Consider the following 12,925-nt stretch of genomic DNA (forward strand, 5'->3'; position numbering starts at 1 on the left):
TGTGCTCTCATGGTGTCATTTAACACGGACCTCCGCTGTCCTATTTCCTTCATTTCTATTTTCTGTAAATTGATTGAATTCAGGTTTGATGTTCCTCCTCATTCTTTTAAATTAAGATGAAGTGCACATAAAATAAAAGTATGTTTTAAAGTGTACAATTCAGTGACATTTGATACATTGACAATGCTGTTCAACCATTACTTCTGTCCAATTTGCAACATTTTCGTCACGCCATTAGGAACCCTTGTATTCATTAAATAATCACTTCCCATCACCCACAACCCCAGTCCCCAACAGTGACAACACCAGGTCCTTAACCCACTGAGCCACCAGGGAACTCCTGGACTTTGGTCTTTAAAAAGTTCCTTCCTCTTTGATTTTTTTTTTTTGTACTTATTATAGGTCCTTTTAGTACTTTTTTGTGTATTTTGAATTTCTTTTCTAATAAATGAATTTAGGCCATAAATACTTTTCTGAGAACCACTTCGGCTGCCTAATATAGGTTTTCATATATGTACTCACTCTATTTCATTTCATAACAGTCCATGATTTCAGTTTAGAACTGGTTATATTTTAGCAACAGAGAGATAATCAAGTTAACAAGAGATTTGGGACAATAAACATCTATAGCAAGCCTGAAGTACTAGAGGAAGCAATTTTGATTTTGCATTGTTTCCTATGGTGTTTTGGCCGAGAAAGACTTTCACCACCAGAGCTTCTCTCTGTGCAACATTCCAGTTCCGAGGAAGAATTCTCTATTCTATTTCAGGTTGCCAGAGCCTTGGGCATAAAGGGCACCATAATGAAACTGAAGGAGGGATCGTTTCTGTGGTACCTCTATCTGGACAAACTCTACTGCTTATTATCCGTGAGAAACGTGAAGGCCTTGGTGGAGTATTTTTACCTGCTTGATGTGCACCGCAAGAAAACTTTGAATGGTCAGTACTTCTGAGATGTTTCCTCTGGGTCGTTACCTGGTTTTTAACAAATGTGCCAGAAAACTTATAGAACCAGAAGCTAGGAGTTCCTGTCATGGCTCAGCGGTTAACGAACCTGACTAGTATCTGTGAGGACGTGGGTTCGATCCCTGGCCTCACTCAGTGGGTTAAGGATCCGGCGTTGCCATGAGCTGTGGTGTAGGTTGCAGATGCGGCTCACATCTGGTGTTGCTGTGGCTGTGGTGCAGGCTGGCAGCTGCAGCTGCAATTAGACCCCTAGCCTGGGAACCTCCATATGCCGTGGGTGCTGCCTAGAAAAGACGAAAGAAAGAAAGAAAGAAAGAAAGAAAGAAAGAAAGAAAGAAAGAAAGAAAGAAAGAAAGAAAGAAAGAAAGAAAGAAAGAAAGAAAGAAAGAAAGAAAGAAAGAGAGAGAGAAAGAGAGAAAGAGAACTATTTCATTAACATATCTATTTTATCTTCTAAATGGAGCACAGAGAAAAATCCCTGAGACTTTTTTTTGTGTGTTTTTAGGGCCACCCCTGCAGCACATGGAGGTTCCCAGGCTAGGGGTCCTAGTCAGAGCTGCAGCTGCCGGCCAATACCGCAGCCACTGCCATGCAGGATCTGAGCCGCATCTTTTGACCTACACCACAGCTCACCGCAATGCCAGATCCTTGGTCCCCTGAGGCCAGGGATTGAACCTTCGTCATCATGGATCTTAGATTTGTTTCTGCTGAGCCACCAGGGGAACTCCAGAAATCTCTGAGCCTTGATGGCAGGTCAGCGAGGGGGGTAAAATTGCAGGCTCTGGGGTTAGATCCTGGCTCCGCTCTCTTTTCCTTGGTGATGTGGAGGCACTCTCATCCTCTCAAAGTCTCATTTTCCTCATCTGTAAATGAGGCTTTTCATAATGGAATCCACCTCGTGGTTGGAAAAAAAAGATAATGAGATAACGTATGGGACCAATGTGGCACAGCGCCTGGCCTGTTCGTTATTATTACAATTATCCTCAGGCAGTAACCCTCACGTCTCCCGCAGCCAGACTTCTCATCTAGCCAATGGGGGCTTTGGATCAGATCATTTACAAGATCCCTCCTAATTCTTGGTACTTGTGGGTGATCAAGAAGTGCTGATGATCTCGACCCGGGCTTTGAGTGCACAGACTCACAGAAGACCAGTTAAACTAAACCAAAAAAACCTCTAGGTTTTCTTTTTCTTTTTTTTTTTAGGACTGGTATAAATAAGCCATCCTATCCACTCATTGTGACCTGAGAGAGAGAAATATGTATCAATAAGGAAATCCTTCCATCAAGATTTTTTCAGGGAGCTCCTGCTATGGCTCAGAGGGTTAAGGACCTGATGTCTCTGTGAGGCTGTGGGTTCAATCCCCGGCCCCGCTCAGTGGGTTAAGGATCTGGCATTGCTGCAAGCTGAGGCGTAGGTCTCAGATACAGCTAGGATCTGGTGTTATTGTGGCTGTAGCTCCAATTCAACCCCCAGCCTGGGAACTTCCACATGCCACAGATGCAGCCTAAAAAGAAAATATATACTTTTTAAAGAGTTCATTCAGGAGTTCCTGTTGTGGTGCAGCGTAAAACAAATCTAACTAGTAACCGTGAGGTCGTGGGTTCTATCCCTGGCCTCGATCAGTGGGTTAAGGATCTGGCATTTCCAGGGTCTGGTGTTGCTATGCCTGTGGTGTAGGCCAATGGCTACAGCTCTGATTGGATCCCTAGCCTGGGAACCTCCATATGCCAAGGGTGTGGCCCTAAAAAGATCAAAAGAAAAAAAAAAGAAAAGAAAAAGATTACTGTAGTTTGAAACCAGGGAGTGTGATACCTCCAGCTTTGATCTTCCTTCTCAAGACTTTTTGTTTAGATTTCAGGGTCTTTTGTGTTTCCATACAAATTTCTGAATTGTTCTAGTTTTGTGAAAAAGAGTTCACTCAATCTTTATAAAATAATAAAGACACCTTCATTTTCTCATGCTTTCATGCCTCAGTTTTCCTCTTTACAAAAGGATTTACACACAGTATGTCACCAAATTTTTGCAATAACCTAGTCTTAGAGAAGGCAACTGTGGGGCATCTAGATACAAACAGAAAAGCTGGGGCTGAAACCCAAGGGTTTCTGACTCCAAATCCCACATTCTTAATCTCACCAGAGTTTGCTGAGCAGAGTCTGGTCTCCTTGGTAACGAATTCACTCCCTGGTGATGCAATACCCGAGAGATGAAGTCATGCTTGTGTCTTCTGGTCACCAAGGGACCAGATGGTGACCTGGAAGACTGAAGGCACACACTGAAGTTTTGCCTTCCAGGGAGGTAGTGACTTCAGGCCTTGGAGACTCGAGTAGGTTAGGGCCAGCTGGTTGAAAAACAGTGTTTAAGTAGCTACTAAGTCTCTCAATAAAACATTTCTCAAGGAGCAATGATACAAACACCACTGTGTTTACACATGGGGCCACGTTGCCAAGTGCTCATACCTAGTAGGAATCATACCTGATGGGATGTGGGGACAGAATGTCAAGAGACCATGAGAATCCCCCAGACCATGACACTGGGATGACTGCTTCACTGTCTGCTTAGCCAGCTTCAGCCAGCACTCCAAACCACACAGAAAGCTTTACGTATTTCTTGCAGCCGTATCTTAATGCAGGAGGTGGTCTCTGTAATGATCGTGGGCAAGGGGAAACCACTTGTACACAATGTTCCACTTGCAAAGCCCTGAAGTTACCATGGCGACACAATGAGTACAGCCACATACCGCTGTGTAAATGCAGCGCCACGTTTGCGTCCTCCATCTAACATTCCCTGAGTCAGATGCTTGGTGAGTGGGATTTCCGACAAAACCCTTCCCTGTCCTTGACAGTGTTTCTCCCTCTGATTGTGTGTGACTGCATATGTGCTGACCTGTGCAAAATGGCCTCACTTGAAAGAGGGAGGCTCTTGCATCAGATGGACCACATTTGAATCCCAGCTCTGCCAAAGTGTTGTCCCCAGACCTGCAGCAGCCACACTACTCAGGAGCTTGTTAAGAAAGCAGACTCAGGAGTTCCCATTGTGGCGCAGCAGAAATGAATCCGACTAGGAACCATGAGGTTGCAGGTTTGATCCCTGGCCTCGCTCAGTGGGTTAAGGATCCAGTGTTGCTGGGAGCTGTGGTGTAGGTCGAAGACCCGGCTCAGATCCCGCATTGCTGTGGCTGTGGTGTAGGCCGGCAGCTGTAGCTCCGATTTGACCCCTAGCTTGGGAACCTCTGTGTGCTGCAGGTGCGGCCCTAAAAAGCAAAAAAAAAAAAAAAAAAAAAAAAAGAATGCACTCAATCCCAGGCCAGATTTCCTGATCAGGATTGTTTTTACAAGCTCCTCAAGTGGTTGGCATGCCCATTACAGTTGGAGAAGTACTAAGATCGATTAGTTACTATCTGAGGCTTATAAGGGTATGCAGGGTTGTCAGAGTTCAGTGACATATGGCACTTAAAGTGAATGGCACCTGAGGTGCTTAGTGTCTAGTTCCTTTCCCCCATAGCCAAATGCATTTGCTTTATGTAAACATGAGGAATGGCAACACTTTTATAGAAGAATGATTTTTAAAAATTGTTTATTTATTTTTTGCTTTTTAGGGCTGCACCCTCGGCATATGGAAGTTCCCAGGCTAGGAGTTAAATCAGAGCTACAGTTGCCAGCATACACCACAGCCACAGCAATGTGGGATTCGAGCCGCGTCTGCAACCTACACCACAGCTCACAGCAACGCCGGATCCTTAACCCACTGAGCGAGGCCAGGGATCGAACCTGCAACCTCATAGTTCCTAGTCAGATTTGTGTCCACTGTGCCACAACAGGAACTCCGAGGAATGATTTTTAAATGTATCGTTTCCATGATCTCAAGGGAAAGGCCCAGGGGAAATGCCAGCCTTTCCAAGAACGTGTCCTAGGTGCTCAGCGAGAATTAAGCTCTTCCCTCCATGTGCAAGGGGCACTTTGAGTTTTTTAGTGGTTACATATACATATCTATCTTCTCCATCGAGCAGGCAGCTGAGCTCAGGAACCAAGCTCTATCCACTATCTCGTCCACGAGTCCAGGCACAGCGCTTTTCCACACAACTCAAAGGCCATTAAGGTGTGAGGAATTGTGGAAGGTATAGTGGCAAAGCTGAAAATGAAATATTATTCCTCCACCTAATGAGCTTCCAACATGACTGTTTATGTGGCTCCCAGATGCTAGGCATTTTGGAACTGTTTCAGAATAATCCATCTCGTCTCCCCAACAGATGTGCTATTCTACCACTTCCTGCATCATGTGACTAACTTGAAACGGAACCAGATCACAATTGTGTTTAACATGCTGGACTGGAATGCTGTGGGCGAGATTGGTTTTGACCAGTTCTACATGCTGGTTTGCATACTCCTGGCACGGGAGGCAAGTAAAGAGTCAGGTTCTGGGGTGGAGGCAGCAGAGCTTGGCTGCTGCCACCATTTTGCCAAAGGTAGCACTGAATTAAGAGTTCATCAGAGAGTTTCCTGGTGGCGTAGCAGTTAAGGATCCAGCACTGTCACTGCTGTGAATGGGTTAGATCTCTGGCCTGGGGAACTTGTGCATGCTTCAGGTGTGGCAAAAAGAAGAAAAAGAGCATATCAGAATCTGTTTTCTATTCAACCTGAAATAAGGAGAAAAAATGGGGGGAGAACTACCTTTGGTTCCTAAATGATCCATCTATAACCTAGAAATTTCCAAAGGTTACCCAGCCCCCCGATCCCATGTGGCCATTCTCAGGAACAAATCTCATCCTATCACACCCCTCCTTGGCATGCCCTTCCTTTGAGGGCGGGCCTTAAGTGATCACCAGGAACCCCAAGGGCCCCTCTCCCTCAACAGCACCTTTCCTCAGAGAACTTTCTGAAGGGGACGGATGATGGAGATGACAGCTGCTCTTCTTTGGGTTCCCACCTTACCTTGCACACACTATTAGTGTGTATTTACTTATTTCCACTCCTCGAGGAAAGGCACCCATGTCTTCATCATTTTACCACCAGTGATGTGACTTTCCCAGTAGATTTTCACTGAACATAAGGAAATGCATTCTGGTGACTAGAGTTCTGTCTAGCAGAGCTACAGACACTAGAGGCAGCGCACTTTCCCCTTGAAGGCAGACGCTGAAGCAGGACCTGATCCATTGACCATCGAACCCTTTCAGCTCTGAGCTGCTATGATTTTGCCTCTTGCCTTTGGCTCTCTGGGGAATGGGCTAGTGAATACTCAAGTCTTGATGTAGGAGTTTAGGAAGGAGCAATGACTCTGATCCATGAAACATCCTTTACATGTTTCTCTCAAAACAGAACCACCTGGAGGAGCAATTTATTTTCCGTCATTCCCGGCCTGTTTTTGAGCTGCTTGACTTGGATGGGGAGCTGAAAATTGGTCCAGCCAACTTCCACATGTACAACTTTCTCTTCAATATTAAAAAACAGCAACTCAGAGAGCTCTACCATGACTTCGACATCACAGGGGACCGCGTAAGTGCAGATCCCTAGAGGGTGGCGTGGCAGCCTCTCTGTTCAAGGGTAGAGGCCAGTGTTCCGCTACCTACAGCAAAGACGGGGAGGACGAGGGTGGGAAGAACCCGCTCGAGTTTGTCAAGGCGCTGGGATCAGAAAAAAAATGAAGAGATTTATAGGCCCGTGCAAGAGAGAGGTTTGAATAACTAAGTGCTTTGTCACATAACATGGATATAAAATTACAGATGTTCAGAGAAGGGGATTTTGTTTAGAAGTTTAAAGAGGAAATATATTAGGGGAAGGGTCTTAGGAGTTGGTCTTAGGGGAAGGGTTTATAGATTTTAATAAATTGAAAGGAAAAAATTCTTAGATAGGAACATATGAGCAAAATCCTAAGAGGAAACAACTATGGAGAAGACAGAGAATTCTGTCTATTTAAAGAGGAAGTCCAGGAGTTCCTGTTGTGGCACAGTGGTTAACGAATCCAACTACGAATGATGAAGTTGCGGGTTCGATCCCTGGCCTAGCTCAGTGGGTTCAGGATCCACTGTTGCCATGAGCTGTGGTGTAGGTTGCAGACATGGCTTGGATCTGGTGTTGCCATGGCTGTGGAGTAGGCCAGCGGCTACAGTTCTGATTAGACCCCTAGCCTGGGAACCTCCATATGCCTCGGGAGTGGCCCTAGAAAAGACAAAAAAAAAAAAAGAGGAAGTCCATACTGGGGAAGCAAGTCAGGGCTAAGGTTTAAAAAGATGGGTCACACTGTGAAGCAGCTCAGATGGCAACCCGACACATTGGGACTTGACCTCAGCAGGAGAAAGTGACCCTTGGTGCCTTTATAGTCTACAACAGACTCTCTGTTCCTGGCTCCTAGACTACAATCAGATTATAATTATGTTCAAGCTTTTAAATGAGAAATGAGGCATTCCTGTCGTGGCTCAGTGGTTAATGAATCTGACTAGGAACCATGAGGTTGTGGGTTCGATCCCCAGTCTCGTTCAGTGGGTTAAGGATCCGGCGTTGCTGTGAGCTGTGGTGTAGGTCGCAGACGCGGCTCATATCTGGTGTTGCTGTGGCATGGGCCAGTGGCTACAGCTCCGATTAGAACCCCAGCCTGGGAACCTCTATATGCCAAGGGAGTGGCCCTACAAAAGGCAAAATAAATAAATAAATAAACAATTAAATAAAGGATTATAATCCTGACATTTGAAACAAAGTATCAAATCCATCCTGAAATAATTTTTCTTTTTTCCCCCTAACACAAGCTTCTTAATTACAAGGAATTTAAGCTGTTTACTATCTTCTCTATGGACAAATACCAGGAGAGGCAGAAAGCAGAGAGAGAGAAGGAGGAGAAGGCTGTGCTCAAAAAGGTGTCACATCAAGCTAATGTGAGCCACAAGAGAGTCTTTTCGGATTTGAAAGTATAAATACAACTGTTAACATGTCTAAAAATAAAGTTAGAACATCCAAGTGGGTATCTTTGCATTGATTTCTGCACATGCAGGGTTCAGATGAGTGCTCCTCAATCAGCAGGGTCTTAACACGACAACCTTTAGACCTTACACACGACTCACGATTATGCAACGTGCAGTGACCACTTTCTCTTTGTCGACGTCCCAGTTCTGCTGCTGCTTTTCAGATCAACCCTGTCCATTAGGTCCCTGTGTATCCAAATTACCAACTCTTACTGGAGCTAAGCAGTTGGAAGGTGAGACTTTCCAAACACATGTCACTAGTGGTCCAACACTTTCAGAATCCTTTCTATTCTGTCAGTCCTTAGGCTGAGCCAACTTCAAATTGGCCAACGGAAAAGTGCCTCCAAACCACAGCAGGAACTGACTTATGGATGTGGGGACTGTGTTCCTCCTGGAACTTGAATGACTCTTCAATGAGTTAGGTGCTTAAGCAACTATACCAAACCTACTAGGCCAAAATATTACGTGCCCTTGAATAATTTCAATTTTCTGCATAATTCCTGCCTTGAATAATTTTTAAGTGTTTTTAGCATAAGACTTGTGAATCCTGACTATACTGTGATGGTAAGGATGATGCCTATGCTTTGGTCAGTGCTTGCTAGGGGTCAGGCAGGGGCTTTAGATGCATGACTTTATTTGTCCTCCTAAACCTGGGACCTAGGTGTTATCCTCAGTTTACAGATGAAGAAATTGAGGCATCAAGATTAAGAATCTTACCCAAGAACACATGACTCACTAGTGGTGGGATAAGAATTCGAATTCAAATTCAAGGTCAACTAGATGCTTGGGCTTAGAGCAGGTGACCTGAGTAACTTAACTCACTTCAATCTTAGCAGATTGTTAAATGTTCTAGGCTAGCATTTCACTGGCTCAGAAATCCCTTCTGCATGATGCTAATCATATCTTCTACCATACATTTCTAAGGGATAAGTTTGGCAATTAAAGAAATACAGCTCATTTACTATAAACCAAGGGTTTCTTAAGGATACATTATGCCACGTAACTGATTGTAAGGCATCCATTGAGTTCCAGAGTACCTAATAATCAGCAGAAATCACTGTCAATGTGCAACAGACAAGAATACCGCTTATCTAAGTGTGTCATTCCTAAGTCAAACTTGTAACTGAAATCACATTAATTACTATGAACATTCTCTATATTTACTCTAACAGTCGTGAGATGTTGAGAACACATTTATGAGCATGAGTAATGTTTAGCAGTCAAAACTTCTCTCTCTTCCCCACAATGGTACTACAAAAACCAAACAGAGCCAGCAAAAACAAAAACCCAAGTCACTTGAATTCTGGTTCCCACATGGGAATAACAGTAATGACCTCAAGGAATTATTGTGAGGATCAGAAAGATGCAAAGCATCTCACTTTTAGAACAGTGCTCTTCTCTTCCTCTCATTTGGTGAGAAGTTTAGTTGTTATTCTCCAAGGAGAAGACCCTGTGGCAAACAAATTCCGACAGTACGACACCTATGCAAAGTACTGTACTGAGACTAGTACCCTCTGGCTCAATATGACAGCTAGAGATGACCTCCTGTTCCAAAGGGCCTCGCCACTAAGCTTATCTTGGGATTGGTTTCTGCCTCTTTCTTGGCAGCCTCAGTGGCTTTTGCTACTAGCCAGCCTTAGGACTGAGGCATAGTTCTGGGAGAAGAAACTATAATGAAGTCCTGGGAAGGCTTCTCTTTCCTGTTTTGTAAGGAGAACACTCTTGAGATATATATAAAGGGTAACCATGGCATTTTTTTTTTCATAGTCTCTAAAGCAATGAAGGTATTATACCACTTTTGTTTCAGAATGGGAGCAGGGAGGAAGGATGGCTAGCCAAAGTAATAGGGTATACTAGGTTATAAATTGGGCTAAAGACATTTTAAACTAAAATTTAATTATTCGATTAAAATTTCACATTTTAGGAGTTCCATTGTGGCTCAGCAATAATGAGCCTGACTAGTATCCATGAGGACACAGGTTCCTCCCTGGCCTTGGTCAGTGGATTAAGGATCTGGCGTTGCCGTGAGCTGTGATGTAGGTCACAGATGCGGCTCAGATCCTGTGTTGTCCTGCGTTGTGGCTGTAGCGCAGGCTGTCAGTTACAGTTCCCTAGCCTGGGACTGTCCATATGCCATGGGTGCAGCCCTAAAAAAAAAAAAAAAAGACAGAAAACTCAAATTTTAAATAAATTAATAATAGTATTAACATTTAATATTAAGGAGATAGTAGTTTTCCCGCTCTTCCCAGGAAACCATCAGGGTGACTATAAAATGTACCATGGAGTTCCCGTTGTAGTGCAGAGGAAATGAATCCAACTAGGAACCATGAGGTTGTGGGTTCAATCCCTGGCCTCGCTCAGTGGGTTAAGGATCCGGTGTTGCTGTGAGCTGTGGTGTAGGTCGAAGACCCGGCTCGGGTCTGGCATCGCTGTGGCTGTGGCGTAGGCCGGTGGCTATAGCTCCAGTTAGACCCCTAGCCTGGGAATTCCATATGCCGCGGGTGTGGTCCTAAAAAGACAAAAGTCAAAAAAAAAAAAAAAAAAAGGCCAGATCAGTTTTGCTGACACCCGCTGAGACAGGCAGTTACCCTTGTCAGAGGCCCTACAGAGCTGAGAACAAAAACCAAAGAAGACTTGGCTACAATAAGGGAGATTATTAGGCACATTCCTTTTTTTCTCTTTTCCATAAGTAAAAGAACTAAGTAACAACATTTGAAAGTTGGAGGTGGACCTGGGTATATTTGGTAATTTGTCCAATTAACAAGACCATAAAAAAAAGTTATAGTCCCATCATGGTGCAGCGGAAACGAATCTAGCTAGGAACCATGAGGTTGCGGGTTCAATCCCTGGCCTCGCTTGGTAGGTTAAGCATCTGGTGCTGCCGTGAGCTGTGGTGTAGGTTGCAGATGCGGCTCGGATCCCGCGTTGCTGTGGCTATGGTGTAGACTGGCGGCTACAGCTCCGATTAGACCCCTAGCGTGGGAACCTCCATATGCTGCAGGTGCAGCCCTCAAAAAAGATGAAAAGACCAAAAAAAAAAAAAAAAAAGTATAGTCTTAAAGTGGGGTAGATAACTATCTGGAAAAAAAATTCTGGGCTGCTACTCTGTTTTTTTTCACCAAAAAAACCTCCAGATAATGAAATCATAAAAGATACACTAAAAACATGCAAAAATTTTTTAAAATCTCAGAGTGGGTATGACCTTTTGAAGTTAGGAAGAAAACCAAGAAGCCATAAATACAAGACACCAGATCTGATATCTGCACATAGTAAATGACACAAAAACAAATAATATGTGATAGAAAATGACTGATCTCCTTAACATAGAAAGAATATTTACAAATCAAGAGGATAAAGACCAAAATGCACTAGGAACACGGGCAAACATAAGCAGGTAATTCACAGGAATAAAAATATAAATGGCCTTAAACTATGCAGTATAATGCTAAACTTCACTTAAAGAAAAAACACAAAGTAAAACCACAGGACACAGGAGTTCCTGTCATGGTTCAGTGGTTAACAAATCTGACTAGCATCCATGAGGACGCAGGTTCGATCCCTGGCCTCGCTCAGTGGGTTAAGGATCTGGCATTGCTGTGAGCTGTGGTGTAGGTCGCAGATGCGGCTCAGATCCTGCACTGCAGTGGCTGCGGTATTGGCTGGCAGCTGCAGCTCTGACTAGGACCCCTAGCCTGGGAACCGCCATATGCCGCAGGAGGGGCCCTAAAAAGCAAAACCACCACCACCACCACCACAGGACACAGGTTTCCACCTAGACTGTCAAAGATCAAAGAGTTGGTCAGGGTATAGGAAAATACATCAATATAGTAGTCATATTGCTGTAGTAGTTAATCGGTAAAATCTATTTGGAGGGCAATTCAGCATGTACTCTCCAAACATACACACTTTGCTGGAGCAATTCTCCCTCCTTAAGAAGCCTGTTATATACACATACATGATGTAAAGATGTAGCCATCAAAAGGACATTTCACAGCAGCCTGGTTTACAGTAGCAAAAGACTAGAAACTGCCAGGCTGACCAGAATTAAGAGTCTGAAATAACTGTGGTACTCCAGACAATGACTTACGGCTCTAAGACGAATGAAGCACATCTAGCCCTACTTATATGGAACGAGCTCTAAGAGTCACTGTTTTAGAGAAAGATCAGCTGTATAGAATAACATATGTATTTATGGAAAAAATAGAAAGTGTGGGTGAATATACTCATACATACTAGAACAGTGGTTCTCACATTGGGATCCCCAGACTAGTAGCAGCAACAGCATCTGGTAACTTTTAGAAATGCAAATTATTGGGCCCCACTCAGACCTACTAACTCAGAGGTAACTCAGTACCTCTGGGGGAACAGCCCAACAATGTGTGTTTTAATAAGCCCTCCAGGTAACTCTGAGGCACGCTCAAGTTTGAGAACTATGGTATGAGAGTATCTTGAAAGATATCAAAAAGCTGGTGGCAGCTGTTACCTCTGGGAAGAAATGGGAGATAAAGAACAGGAGTGGAAGAGAATTTTCACTTTGATATGCTTGGATTTTTTCCCTCATGCTTATGTATCACCTATTTTAAATAAAAATTTAACAATCAAAACCTGACATTTTGACCCAAAACGGATAAAGAAATGGGCTCAGTGCAACTGAATTATGGGTTTTGGTTCACAGGATTTTTTTTTTTTTCTCCCACTTTTTTTAGCTGCACCAGCAGCATGTGGAAGTTCCTGGGCCAGGGATCAAAACTGACCTGCAGGATATTCTTAAAAAAACAACATATTTTAGACCAAGATTTCAATGTAGTAAATAAAGTATATCTGTAAGTGACCACGTATAGTTTGACATAGAAGAGCCTAATTTTGGTGATAATGAACTTGTTATTTACTGAGCTGGGAGTTTTTAAAAATGGAGAAAACCTTTTTAGAGGTTTTATCAGAATGAAGCAGACTACCCTTATTGCAGAGAGTAACAATTAAAAACCCAGAATAACGGCAAAGACAAAGAGA

General features: G+C 43.7%; 1 protein-coding gene across 1 annotated transcript; it reads left to right on the forward strand.

Moving 5' to 3' along the window:
* Nucleotides 1-802: 802 nt before the first annotated feature.
* On the forward strand, nucleotides 803-8,097 carry EFCAB9 (EF-hand calcium binding domain 9). The gene is made up of 5 exons (XM_047799206.1): nucleotides 803-938; nucleotides 5,213-5,361; nucleotides 6,279-6,455; nucleotides 7,703-7,828; nucleotides 8,080-8,097. Exons 1-5 carry the CDS (start codon nucleotides 803-805, stop codon nucleotides 8,095-8,097), a joined length of 606 nt encoding a protein of 201 aa, XP_047655162.1.
* The last annotated feature ends 4,828 nt before the right edge of the window (nucleotides 8,098-12,925 follow it).

The sequence above is a fragment of the Phacochoerus africanus genome, chromosome 1 (assembly GCF_016906955.1).
Source record: "Phacochoerus africanus isolate WHEZ1 chromosome 1, ROS_Pafr_v1, whole genome shotgun sequence".
NCBI classification, from domain to species: Eukaryota; Metazoa; Chordata; class Mammalia; order Artiodactyla; family Suidae; genus Phacochoerus; species Phacochoerus africanus.